The sequence below is a fragment of the Sinocyclocheilus anshuiensis genome, unplaced genomic scaffold, assembly GCF_001515605.1.
Source record: "Sinocyclocheilus anshuiensis isolate Anshui unplaced genomic scaffold, SAMN03320099.WGS_v1.1 scaffold1098, whole genome shotgun sequence".
Lineage (NCBI taxonomy): Eukaryota > Metazoa > Chordata > Actinopteri > Cypriniformes > Cyprinidae > Sinocyclocheilus > Sinocyclocheilus anshuiensis.
Genome location: NW_015538053.1, coordinates 694,749 through 708,302, shown reverse-complemented (window position 1 = coordinate 708,302; position 13,554 = coordinate 694,749). Strand labels below are relative to the sequence as shown.

Genomic DNA, 13,554 nt, shown 5'->3' with positions numbered 1-13,554 from the left:
TATGTATGTATGTATATGTATGTGTATATGTGTGTATGTGTATATATGTGTGTGTATATATATATATATATATATGTATGTGTGTGTATGTGTGTATATGTATATATGTATATATATGTGTATATATATGTGTATATGTGTGTATATGTATATATATATATATGTGTGTGTATGTGTATGTATATGTATTATATATGTATGTATATGTGTATATGTGTGTATATGTATATATATATATATATATGTATGTATATGTATGTATATGTATATATGTGTATGTGTATGTGTGTGTATGTGTATGTATGTATATATATATATGTGTATATATGTGTGTATGTATATATGTATATGTGTATATGTATATATATATATATATATATATATATATATATATATATATATATATATATATATATATATATATATATATATATATATATATATATATATATATATATATATATATATATATATATATATATATATATATACACCTTGCTACATGTACTGTGTTAGGCTAACCGAGACTTGTCATTTGCACTTATATATTGTTGCTCTTTTGTTAGTTTTGACTGCTTGTATTGTCCTCATTTGTAAGTCGCTTTGGATAAAAGCGTCTGCTAAATGACTAAATAAAAAAATAAATGTCGCCAAAGAGTGTCATATTTTGCACTCAAGGCAAATTGATTGATATTGATAAGTATTTACTGTCTCTACAACTAAATAACCTATAAAACCTGCTAAATAGATAATAAATAAAATTGTAATGCAGACACAAAGGTAAATTAAGTAGTAATTTTGAGTTGAGTTTAATCCAGAGGGAGCTGCTCAACCGGTCTCTGTATCAATGACCTTTGTTTATAGAGAGATATATTTAACTGACACACCCACCAATGAAACATACTTACCCATATTTTAAACTATGACGTTTCATAAACAGATCATGACCAATATTTTTGCGTGTGTGCTTACTGACTAATTCCTCGGTGTCTATAGATACGTCTGTCTCTTTAAAACGCGAACCCAACGTTGTGGCACTCAGCAATTGGTGACGTGTGGAAGAAACCATGACCCTTATAGGGGTGTTAAATTTTGTGGATTTAAAAATGTTCGCATAAAATCAAAACATTACTGTTTTATATAACACAATACATGTTTTTTTCTAATTTAAAAATAGAAAAACAAATATAAATTTACATTTTCGAAACACAAGATCATATGCTTCACGAATCCTCCCTAAAACACAAGAGTGCGCTCTTCCTCTCAGCGCAGTGAGCACTAGCAGTCAGAGTAGAGCAGCATCCGGCACCATGGCATAACAACATAAATTAACAGATTACAGAATTTAGAATAACTCAGTTTGGATATAATCATGGCAGACGAATTTAAGGCCGAGTCGGTCGTTACAGAAGCGACTGACATGAAAGGAGCAGCGAAGATTTACTACACTCTCGCCGTGGAGAAAATCAAAGATGTATGTGGCACAGTGTGTATGATGAAACCGCGTTAGTGTGTATGGCAGCTGTCAGCAGGTGTCATATATATTTCTATTAAGTCAGCTATCATAGTACTCATCATTTATTCTAATGCAGTATTTACAAGTGTTTAATTAGATGTATACTGTGTAAACTGTTTTGTATTAAGACATAGCTGGTTAGCATTGAAGCATCTGGTACATGTTGCTCATTTCATCTTACATTACCATTGATTTGTGTGATTTTATTAAACTTATTGATTTATAGATCTACAGTGACCTTTATTGGCCTTCAGCTGACCTTTATTGGCCTTGTTTACCAGTTTATGACTGTATAGCTTTAGTAGTGTTTAGAGGTTTAGTGTATATTGTCTTTTTCATCTTACAGTGGCATTGGTTTTGGTCAGTTATTGTAGGTCAGTGACAAAGGAGGATGTCTGAGATTGTACTTTTTCGTTTAAAAAACAATCTATTTTAAAACACATCGTAGTTTGTTGTAGAAACCTTTATACATTTTATTTTAATAGTTTTGATTTCTTGACTTTAAAAATGACAGGTGATGTAACAGTAAAGTAAAAAGTGCTAAAATATTCTTTGCAAAAATGTGTGATATAAATGATCATTATTATTACTGCTATGTTTAAGAAATAATAATGAACGTTTATGTGAAACTACTAAAAATCGTGTCTGTGTTTGATCATGTGAATGTGGGTTTAGGTTTATAGAACATCCTGTCCACTTTTGTATGCGTGACAGAGAGAGGGTTAGGAAAGGGTTTCATATTATTTTATAATATGAAAGTGTGTAAAATTGCTTAATTTATACTTCCCTTTTTATTGAGAATTCATATAACTGTTTAACTTCTGTGTCTTAGGTTGTGTCTTCTCTTCCTGATGATATCCGACCTGGTCCTGACTTATATGGACTGCCATGGGAAGCTGTGGTTTTCACGGGATTTTTAGGTGTATTGACACTGCTTCTGTTCAGCTGCAGGTTCATTCAGTCTGTAAGTCATGCATTACTGCTACATAAAAATGCACACTTTATGAGTGCTATCATTTCACTAAATTAGCTTTTTCTGTTTTGTTCTGCAGATCAGAAGTCGAATATATGCAAGTGAGTGTTTTCCATCTCTTTATCTGCTTTAAACCTATCCTCATGATCTGTTTTATCTGATCTCCACTGTCAGCTCTCAACTGATCCTGTCTGTTGATTTGTTTGCAGGTAAAGAGACGCAAATGGTGCAGAAAGTGGCCGAACTGCTTGATGAAAAGTGCAAAGTGCTGGAGACATTCAGTGAGGTTAAACAGAAGGTGAGAAATGCTGTTACAGTATATGAACACTTAATGCACATCCATGCTTGTATAACTGCGTTCTCCTAAATCAGTCCCTCTAAACAATGTCTGTCCGTCTCAACAGTTTGACAAACTAGAGTCCACACTACAGAACAATGGCATGTCTGCACAAGCTGCAGAAAAAGACAGTTTAGAGGTAAATATGGTCATTATGGTTTCAAATCTTCCTGTAAAATCATGCAGTTACTTAGCTACTAATGCTTATAAAATGTGTCTCCCTGACCACTTCACTAGTTACCTGATCCAATTATACTGCTTTTAGGTGGCATCACAGAAATTTGAACAATCAAATGCACAAATGAAAAAGGAAATAGAGAGGCTGCAAGAAGAGCTGTCCCAACAAAACAAAGCAAGAAAACAGCAAGAGGATCAGGTAATGTTGTCATACACACAGATACACTCACTTTACATATTCAAACTACCCTGTTCATGCTTGATGCCCTTTATGTTGTCTGTATCTGTCCTAACAATTGTTATATTTGTTTTTCAGCTTGCTGAACTTGAGCAGATTTTAAGAAATTTAGAAGAGGAAGCTAAAGAACGAAAGTCCCAGTTAGAACAGGTATTGACAATGTATATGATGCATGTTTCAGTCATATTTCCTTTTTTAAACACAATCATTTGTAATTCTATACTGTTACCTGTTTCTCCATCTGTAGGACAACACAACACTGAAGATCCATGAGATCAACACAGAGCGACTGCAGAAAAACCTGCAGGCGGCCAAAGAGGAGCATGCAATGCTGCTTGAGAGTAAAGAACAGGTTGAGATCTGTGTTAGAGTGCTTAGTTTGGAGAAGATGAACAGATCAATAAAAAACATTTAACAGGAGTACCTATGTTTTCTTCACTCATACAGCTGGTGCAAGAGGCAGAGGACTGGGGTGAACGTCTCGGTGAGCTGGAGGAGGAGATGAAAATGTGTGAAAGATCTCATACTGGTATGCTGGAGGACTGCGCTAATAAAGATGATCGCATCAAGGTAAAAACACAATGGCATCAGGCTCAATGAGACCAGACACTAGAAAACAGAAAACCGTCATATTTCTTTCAGTATCAAAAGAACAGCATTTATTTGTAAATGTTTTTACTGTCACTTTGCATCCTTGCTAGGGATGTAATGATTCACTCAACTCACGATTCGATTCGATTCAGAAACAGCAGAGGAGCTGAATGAGACGCAGATTCACTCTCTGCCAGCAGGTGGCGCTTAAAGTGTTTCCTTGGTTTCCGCTGTAAACAAAGCAGCGCTGCACTTATGAACTTTAATATGCATTATACAGAGGCAAGAGGAAAAGAAAAAATACCATCGAAAAAGACAGTAAGTTCCCCTCAGACATACATTCATATAAACTCCTACCCCTAATTGAATCGCGATTTGTTTAGCATCTCAACCGATTTGAATCGTCACATATTTAAATCGATTTTCAACCGGCTCGCGGTTAATCGTTACATCCCTAATCTTTGCTGAATAAAAGCATTCATTTCTTTAAAAAAATAATAAAATACTGACCTCATATGGTAGCATATGTGATATAATTAAAATTTATATCAAATTAGATGTACACAAAAGTGTCGAATAATAAATAAACATGTTATATTCTTAAATGCACAATATTTAATCAAACTTTACTCAAAAGTATTTAAACAGGAAATTATTCATTGACAAAGTAGTGCACAGCGTGGTAAAAATACAAAGTTCTGTCATGAAACTCTAGATGGCGCAGGCCGATAGGTTCTAACTCAGTCTGACATAATGACATTATTCACGTGGCCCAGCTGATTGGTTCTTTTTGTATCAGCTGTCAATGAGCTTGCTGCTCAACATTCAAATACTTGGCTAGTGCTCGCTGACATCATTATCACACGTCACAGCTGATTGGTTCTCTCCTGTATCGGTAGCCAATGAGCTTGCTGCTCAACATTCAAATATTTGGCTAGTGCTTGCTGTAGCAGTTGCAGCGCGCTTCAGAAACCCTCCACCTTCCCCAGCTCCACCTGTATAGATCTGCTACGGGGTGACTTCATGTATGTTTTATATGGGGTTGTCTCATATATGTTATATGTGACCCTGGACCACAAAACCAGTCTTTCAGCTTTCAGATGATGTATAAATCTCATTTTCGGGAAATTTACCCTTATGACTGGTTTTGTGGTCCAGGGTCACATATGTGCAGCAGCAGTATTTCTTACATGCTCACAGCAGCATGTCATGGATGTACTGGCAGTAGCAAGTCTCGGTACTTGCTCTGCAGCGGCAGCAGCGTAGCAGATCTATTCCGCCAAGACCAAACACATTGACATAGCCATGTATATTACCATGCTAAACTAAGCTATCATGGCAGAACTGTATTTCTAAAAAAAAAAAAAAAAAACACATTTTCCTTTTCTTGTATCAGTCACTGACAGAGTGCCTTTTGAAGATGCGAGATTGGGATTCTGAGGATGAGAGCTGCATTGACGGCAGCACTAATGCAGCTGGAGCTGAGAATGGAGACAGTTCAGGTTCAAGCTCTTGTGGTTAATTTGGGAATATTCTTAGTTTGATTTGAAGTCAGGTCTTGAGGTGTCGTCTCATGAGTTTTTTGTGCTTGCAGATTTCCATCAGAAGGAAAAAGTACAGAAACTTATTGAAGCGGCCAAGGTACTCCTACTCACATCCTGGTTGTCTCAAACCTAGTGAAACACCTAGATACCACATATGACTGCCAAACATCCTGTCAAGTATGGCAGCTCACTGGGGTTTGAAACACAACCCTTATGTGTCAGTTTAAATGAATAACTTCTGTCTACATCCACAATATTCAGATATGCTGCTAACAGATATGATGCGGTAGATAAGTTAGTCCTCTTTGTCGCAGATGAGTGCAGACTTGAAGTCCATGGAGGAGCACAAGAACAGAGTGTTAGCCAAACTCGCAGATGAAATTAAAGCCAAAGAAGATCTCCAAGGTAAACACTTCCACTAGAATTGAAACAGGTGCTGATGCATGAACCTTTTAATTTGATATATAATTGTTTTGATTGATTGTAGAAAGAAAATGTGACCTATTCATTCATAATGGGAATCTTTAGGCACCTTACAATTTTATTTTCGATTGATTTGTATTCCTATCTTGCTGAATTAATCATAACATCACAACATATTTGCTTTCCTACCTGATATTCTTGGAAAACACCTTCTATGCAATTATTATGAGTAATGAAAGTGGATCTGATTTGTTTTGGCCTGAATATATCAAACATGATCTTTCAGACTGTAAATGAAGACTTGTTTTCTTGTTTCTCTGTATTCTCAGAGGGAATCAAACAGCTTGAGGAGCAGAAGGAGGTGTTGGAATCAGAGAGTGCCAGCTATGCTCGTGAAAGCCAGAAACTCCAGCAGAAACTCCAGATCGTGACTGAGATGTACCAGGAGAATGAACTCAAACTACACAGGTTTGGACCGTGGAAAATCTTTATCCTCCATTCTGTGTCTCTGAAGTCTTTTTTTTATTGGGATTTCAAATACTAATGCTAATCATTCAATTATTCCTTGGACTCTTGTCAGGATGTTGACAGTGGAGGAGAAGGAGCGCTTACAGAAGGAGGAGAAGCTCAACAAGGCAGGCAAGAAGATCAGTCTTGCTGCAGAGGAGCTCAACACTTACAGGTCAGAGCAAATTGTTTAGCGCACATGAGGAAGTCGAGTTAAGTATGATATAGTATGTGATAAAATCAAAGGAAATGGTCTCTGAGAAGGGGAGAAAACTTGAAACATAATGAACGTTCACTAAAAGAGGAAGTTTACATTATAGTCTCTTTCACTGTTTATATAGACAACGAGCCAAAGACCTAGAGGAAGAACTGGAACGGACGTCACTGGCCTACAAGAATCAGGTGACACACTAGTAATGCTACAGAGTTACAACAACGTCTCTACATGATTTATATTGATAAAGGTTCTTCAGTGGCACATGCTGATGATACCCACGCTGAATATGTTTATTATAACCTATTATTATTTTTAGACAACATTTACTCAAAATACTCTCATGTAAGAAATATCTGAAACCACAAAATGTTGATGAAATTGTTGGTAGATTTTGGAACTGACATTAGGGGGAGACATTATACATCCTTATATCAGTCTATCATTATGATGTAGACCTATGTGACTGATATGAGGATGTATAATTCATAATTAATTAATTATAATTATTTAATATAAATAAAAATTCTTTTTTTTTCCTACCACAAATGAGACAGACAGACAGATAGATAGATAGATATGCATGTATATGTACACACAGTATAATATATACAAAATGATATATGACCAATATGAGAATGTATAATAAATAAAATTATATAAAAATACAAAAAAATATGTAAATTATATAAATATTTTACATTAATCATTCTTTTACCACCACATTATTTATTTACCACCACAAATGAGAGTGATGTCTCATATATACTTATATCAGTTTATCATTTCTATATATGAATATTTTTTTTTAATTTTTTTTTTCTACCAGATTACTTCTCATGAGAAAAAGGCTCATGATAACTGGGTAAGTTGTTTTCAGACCACTTATATTTGATCTGTACCAGTCATCAGTAGCTTTATTGTGTCAGAAGTATACTGTTCTTATTGTCTGTGTTATAGCTAGCTGCAAGGGCAGCAGATCGAGACCTGGCTGATGTCAAGAGAGAAAATGCTCATCTCCGCCAGAAGTGAGATTGACTAGAGAGTATTTTACTGTAGTGTTTTGTATACAGCAGAAGCAATATTTATCCATACATATTAATATGTTTACAATTGCAGGCTGACTGGTGCCCAATTCAAGTTTGAGATTCTTGAAAAGGATGTACGAGAGGGCAGACCTTTATTTAGAGGTCAGATACTCTTCACTTCCCTTTGGCTAGTACATGTCTATGATTTAAAATGGTATTAACCATTAGCCATGCATTTCCCCATCTCACAGGTGAAAGATCTCCATATGGACCCTCTCCTCTTAGCCGACCATCTTCAGAAACACGGGCCTTCCTGTCCCCTCCTACACTAATGGACGGACCCCCTCGACTCTCACCTCAGTTTATGGGTCCAGGCAGAGGTGATATACACACATCCCTCCCTTTTTTAATTCTGGGAAAAGTCTCCTAGCTAGTATGAAAAATGTGATTCATAAAAGTTGTCTAGCAATATTTTGTGTGTGTGTCTGTGTATTACATGCATGATTCCAGTTCATCTCCCATGAGATATAGTTAATATGTTTGCATTAGGGGTGTAATGGGTTTGGTTTACGTCACAGTTTCAGTATGGTTTGGTAAATACTTATGATAGGAAATTTCTATACAGTTACCTATACACTACTGTTCAAAAGTTTAGGGTCAGTAAGATTTTTAATACTTTTATTCAGCAAGGATGCAAATAAATTGATCAAAAGTGGCAGTGAAGGGATTTATAATGCTACAAAATATTTTATTTTAAATCCATTCATTTGATACTGAAAAAATGTCAGCTTCCACAAAAATATTAAGCAGCACAACTGTTTTCAACATTAATAATAACAATGTTTCGTGAGCAGCAAATCAGCATATTAGAATGATTTCTGAAGGATCATGTGACACTGAAGACTGGAGTACAAATAGAAAACATGTATTTTAAATTGTATTTTTATTTACAGAATTGCTGCTTTTACTGTAATTTTGATCAAATAAATGCAGTCTTGCTGAGCATAAGAGACCCCAAACTTATATTCAGATTTTGAAAGAGCCCCTTTTATTTTATCTTTTAAAGCAAAATGCTAAATCACAGAAAACAATTGACATTTTACTAAATGTTACATAGTGTAGTTGCATTTAAAAGAATATGTATCCAGTGCTATCTCCGAAACTGCTCCAGTTAAATTTAGTATCTGTACGTTTTTTTATTTACTTTAGGATAGTTAATGCATATCACTAATAATTAAAGACCTGCAAGATATACCAGTACCATTTTTGCAGTTTAAATGCATACTAAATCGTGGGTAGCAAATCATTTCCCAAGTTTACATATAGATGAGTCTTGTTTTTCATTACCCTCGTTAATATTTTGTTGGTTGTCTCCCTTTCCTCGCTTTTCCATTCTTAACTTCCTCAAACATTTTTATGTGCCATTTCTCTCCACTCCATTCATCTTCCTTCACTCTCACTGTCACATAATCAGCATCCCGTGGTGGGGTAGAGCCCCCTAGTGGTGGGCCAGACTCTGATAGTGGCTCGTTGTCTCCCTCCTGGGACAGGGAACGCAGGGGCCCTCCCCCCCCTCCAGGTACAGTGATGTTCCCACTGCTGTGACTGCTCTGTAGCAGGAGGAAATACTTCTCTAGCTCTCAAAGATCAAGAATTATTGATAGAAGAACCATAAGCATATTAACATGACTGCCCATTTTTACATATCAACATATCACTAGTTTAGCCAATCATAACAGGTCTTTTACATAGTCTTAAAGGTACAGTAAGGCAAAAAAATGCCTGTTTATTTTTAATGATCAGAGAGAGGGAGGAAATAGTTGTGTAAAAGTAAATTCTGATGCAAGAAATAGTAATATTATAAAGCAAAATGAGGCTTATTTGCGCGATTCAATGTCAATTTGCTATTGATTTAGGAATATTAAGCACTAAACTGTCTTGTGCCTATAATTTAGCCAACGGTGTGAAGTGAGAGATGTTTCTGTTACTGAAGCTCAAACTCAGTTATTCAGAGGTGGCTGAGAAGCGCTGACTCCGCACAGCTCATTGAAGAGTCACAGAACTGGGCCTTCTTTGTTCTAGACGTTTCTGTGTTTTTGGGCTGTGCGTCGGGCTTTGTCCCACTGCCCTCTGCTGCTCCTCACTGTTGGGCTGAATACTGTCGATTCAGGGGCTGTGGACTAAATGTTCAGCACAGTGATTAGTTATTTCATACTGTGGGTGTGAATAGCACAGGACATCACTGTATTTTTTAAATGTCATTAGCATCATTCCCATTACATCCTAGGTGTTCATGGGCCAATAATTTTCAAATGTAAAGTTTTGTTTTTGTTTGTAATGTACAATGCATTTTGAAAGGGTCTTGAATTTAGTTATAATAATATGAATTAATGTATTTATTATTATTATTATATATTTAAAATATATTGTTTAATATGTTACATTTTTATTTTATAAATATACATATTTTTAAATAATTATTTTTAAGTTTTTGTTTTTAATTGTAATAAATTATCCATTTCTCTGATAGTGTCTGAAAGGCTCTTAAATTTAGAATACTAGAATATTGCGAATAATAATATAATTAAAAATTATTTTAAAAAAATTTTTTAATTGCATTTTGTTTTTATTTGTAATAAAATGTTTACAAGGCTCTTGAGTTTATTTAGAATAAATAATGTATATACAAAATATAATATTACATTTATATAAATTATAATCTTGATTATAGAATTATTTAAATAAATGTATATTATATAGATATTCATTAAAAAAAAAAATATATATATATGTTTATGAAAGGTCACCCTCTCCCAGATCCGGGTTTGCCCTTTAGGAGACCTCCTCCAGGTCCATATCCTATGGGTCCTTTGCCTCCTAGACCTACACTTCCTCCTGAGCCATACTTTGGTGACAAATCAGGTGAGTCTTTCCATGTGACCGCCTCTGTGATATGTTTGACTTCTCCTCTGTTTCTCTTAAAGGTCATTTGTACCTGTGGAATAATAAATAGCCCATATGACTCACATATACAAGCCTAATAGTAACTTAGTAACTAATACTGAAAAACTGAGATACATATTCTAGTAAGTGGAGCAACAAAAACTCCCTGCTAACTTGTTTTATGCAGCTCATGTAATAGCATTACCAAGGTATGAATGAGTTCTCTTTTTAGCAATCCTGAAGAATTAAAATGAAAATGTGAGAGTGGGAGTTTGGCTCAAAGAGTATTTTTTCCTCTCTCTCTTTGTCCCAGATTCATCATTTCTAAGAAACAGCTCATCTATCAGTGAGAATGAGAGCAGAGAAGTGAGTAAACCTCCGATTGATGAGAAAAACATAGTTTTTGTACATGCACATAACTGAAATGTGTCTTTTTACAGGGTCCTCACTCGATGCCTGGTGACATGAGATTGCCTCCTGATCCAGATTCAAGAATGGGCCCTCCTCCTGGCCCCCGGTTCATAGGAATGCCCCCGCTGATGGACCCTAGGGACCCACACTTCCCACCCAGGGGCTCTTATGGACCTCCGGAGTTCTTTCCCCCTCGTGGGCCTGGTGGTTTTGCCATAGGCAGTAAGTTAACTCTTTCCACTTTAAATGTGAAAGTGCATATGAAGCACATTTAACTTTTGCAATGTGACTTTTTCACAAACGAAAAACATATTTAGTGGGACATGATTTAGGGAAAGACTTTATTTAGTGATTTGATTGATAAAGTTAATAAGATTTGGTTAATGTTATATTTAATTATTTAATATATAATTTATTATTATTATTATTACACATTTTAATTTTGCCATTTGATTTATTACAAGATAGGACTTTTTATATATATATATATATATTTTTTTTTATTATATTTACAAATTTAATTAAAGCTAACACTTAAAAAATGGTTAATTTCATGGGTCTCATTATCATGAAAAACTTGGGAAAAACATGAACTTGGAATTATGAGTGCTATTTCCAGTAGTGATGTACAAATATTAACATTTTGATCAATATTGATAATAGTTGTAATGTTTTTGCAAATGAAAACATGTTTAGTGGAAAAATTATTTAGGGAAAGAATTTATTTTGTGATTTGATTGATAAAGTTGATATTATTGGTTAATATTTTTTATTATATAATTTATAATTTATGATTATCATTACACATTATCTAATTCATTATTATTATTATTATTATATTTGATTTATTACAAGATAGGACTCAGCTACTTGGATTTTTATATTTACAAATTTATTAAATCATTAAAAAAATTATTAATTTCTGGGTATATTTATAGGAATTTGAGGTAGCATAATTTCAGAGTTTTCTGTCTGATTATTTGAAACTGTGTCTTAATACAAATTGATTTATTATTATTATTATTATTATTATTACACATTTTATATAGGACTCAGCTACTTTAAACATTTAATTAATTTATTAAATTAATAATTTAATCTATAATTATATTTTATGGAAATTGGTACAAGACTGCATCACTTCAGGTTTTTCAGTCTGATTATTTGATACTGTGTTCTAGTACAAATTGGTAACTTTTATTACCATTTCCACTAGTGCGAGGGCCACTTCCCCCAGGAATGTTTCCCAGAGCTCCAATGCCACTCCCTCAACATATGGGCTATTTACCACCAAGACATTCGTCTGCCAGCTTCCCCCCTGGACCTCCACCCAGACCCTCCCCACCCGGCAGCGAGCAGCCCCCTGACCAGTCGCCCTCTCCTCATGATGTCATCTGATCTCTCACGCTCTCTTCCTCCCCTGCAAACTGTTTCTGACCTCCTGTTGTTGTGCTCAGGGGGTGTTTCCTTTGATATGTAATTGCAGTAGCCTTGTGGTTATCTCTTACTTTTTGTCTTAGTTGAAAGCACAAGCATGGCAAAGGGTGCAGCACATGCCACTGGTTATAATATTAGGAAGAGCAAGTTGATGTCTGTATTTCAGGTACAGTATGTGCGCAGCCTTAGTGAACCTGTAGGTAAATTGTAAAAAGTCAATGAGACTGCCTTTTAACAGAATTATAGGTGCTCTGATGCTTTTTTTTTTATTTTTTAATGTAGATGATAAAAGGTCCTCATATTTGTCAAACTGTGTATATAGAAAGTCTACTAAGTATATATTGTGAATAGGATGCTGTTTAAACAAGACTTTGGTAACTAACAAAAAAATCCAACAACTCAGTCCAGAGAACCGTCCATGTAGCGGAAATATTTATAGTTTCCTCTAATAACAACTCATGCCTTAAAAATAGGTGGTCTGATTAATAATAAAAAAAGATGCAATTTGAAAAATACTGGATTAGTTTCATGTTTTCTTTGCTGAGACGTGCTAATGTATGTAACTTAGTCATATACAGTATGAAGATTACAATGTTATTAAATGATTAATGTTTTTAAAGATTAAGATGTAGACATCAAACTAACAAAACACCCCGATCAAGTTCAAGCAGGTAAGTTTTCATTACATTTTTAATATTTAGAGCTGTTATGAATATTATTCCATATTTTAATTTGAATTTGAAATAAACCGCCGTTAGCGTATACGTAGTTAGGTACCGAACTTGGTACCGAGAACCGTGGATTTTCGCTGGTATCGGTACCGAATACTGAAATTTTGGTACCGTGACAACACTAGATGTAATTATGAAGTACAGAAACATGTATAATCGCAGCATGAGAATCATTCATTCGTTTTACGATGACCATTAAGGGACACATTTTAATATGCAAAGTAATAGAGTGCTTTGGAATTACTTAAGAGAAATTATTTTCATAACCGAGCACAGAAAGTGCATTGTTATAATTTTTGGAACATATTTTACACATCTTAACGAGTAATCAAGAATGTACCTACATATGAATCCCTAATTTCCAGACCTGGAAAAGCTAGGCCAAGCTCTAAAGTCTTTTTAAATCAGTAGAAATTAAGCTTTATAAAAGTGTAATCACTGTAACAAAAAAAAGTGAACTACTTTCCATTCAGTCTCCCATTGT

The 13,554-nt window shown here is 34.7% G+C and overlaps 1 protein-coding gene across 7 annotated transcripts in view; it reads left to right on the top strand.

Moving 5' to 3' along the window:
- LOC107682141 (cTAGE family member 5-like) overlaps positions 1 to 12,852 on the top strand; it is a 20,188-nt gene extending 7,336 nt beyond the window's left edge. For 5 of the 7 annotated variants that reach the window (XM_016478515.1, XM_016478511.1, XM_016478506.1 and 2 more), the window contains 23 exons: positions 2,349 to 2,480; positions 2,569 to 2,590; positions 2,699 to 2,787; positions 2,894 to 2,965; positions 3,092 to 3,202; positions 3,320 to 3,391; positions 3,489 to 3,593; positions 3,689 to 3,811; positions 5,229 to 5,334; positions 5,427 to 5,473; positions 5,691 to 5,781; positions 6,129 to 6,267; positions 6,380 to 6,481; positions 6,648 to 6,708; positions 7,350 to 7,385; positions 7,481 to 7,548; positions 7,640 to 7,710; positions 7,800 to 7,928; positions 9,023 to 9,127; positions 10,351 to 10,470; positions 10,805 to 10,857; positions 10,932 to 11,124; positions 12,119 to 12,852. In XM_016478515.1, the coding sequence (XP_016334001.1) occupies positions 2,349 to 2,480; positions 2,569 to 2,590; positions 2,699 to 2,787; positions 2,894 to 2,965; positions 3,092 to 3,202; positions 3,320 to 3,391; positions 3,489 to 3,593; positions 3,689 to 3,811; positions 5,229 to 5,334; positions 5,427 to 5,473; positions 5,691 to 5,781; positions 6,129 to 6,267; positions 6,380 to 6,481; positions 6,648 to 6,708; positions 7,350 to 7,385; positions 7,481 to 7,548; positions 7,640 to 7,710; positions 7,800 to 7,928; positions 9,023 to 9,127; positions 10,351 to 10,470; positions 10,805 to 10,857; positions 10,932 to 11,124; positions 12,119 to 12,300 (2,229 nt within the window). In that variant the 3' untranslated portion in view covers positions 12,301 to 12,852. The remainder of the gene's footprint in view (positions 1 to 2,348; positions 2,481 to 2,568; positions 2,591 to 2,698; positions 2,788 to 2,893; positions 2,966 to 3,091; positions 3,203 to 3,319; positions 3,392 to 3,488; positions 3,594 to 3,688; positions 3,812 to 5,228; positions 5,335 to 5,426; positions 5,474 to 5,690; positions 5,782 to 6,128; positions 6,268 to 6,379; positions 6,482 to 6,647; positions 6,709 to 7,349; positions 7,386 to 7,480; positions 7,549 to 7,639; positions 7,711 to 7,799; positions 7,929 to 9,022; positions 9,128 to 10,350; positions 10,471 to 10,804; positions 10,858 to 10,931; positions 11,125 to 12,118) is intronic. The other 2 variants (XM_016478493.1, XM_016478500.1) reach the window with 2 other exon arrangements.
- The last annotated feature ends 702 nt before the right edge of the window (positions 12,853 to 13,554 follow it).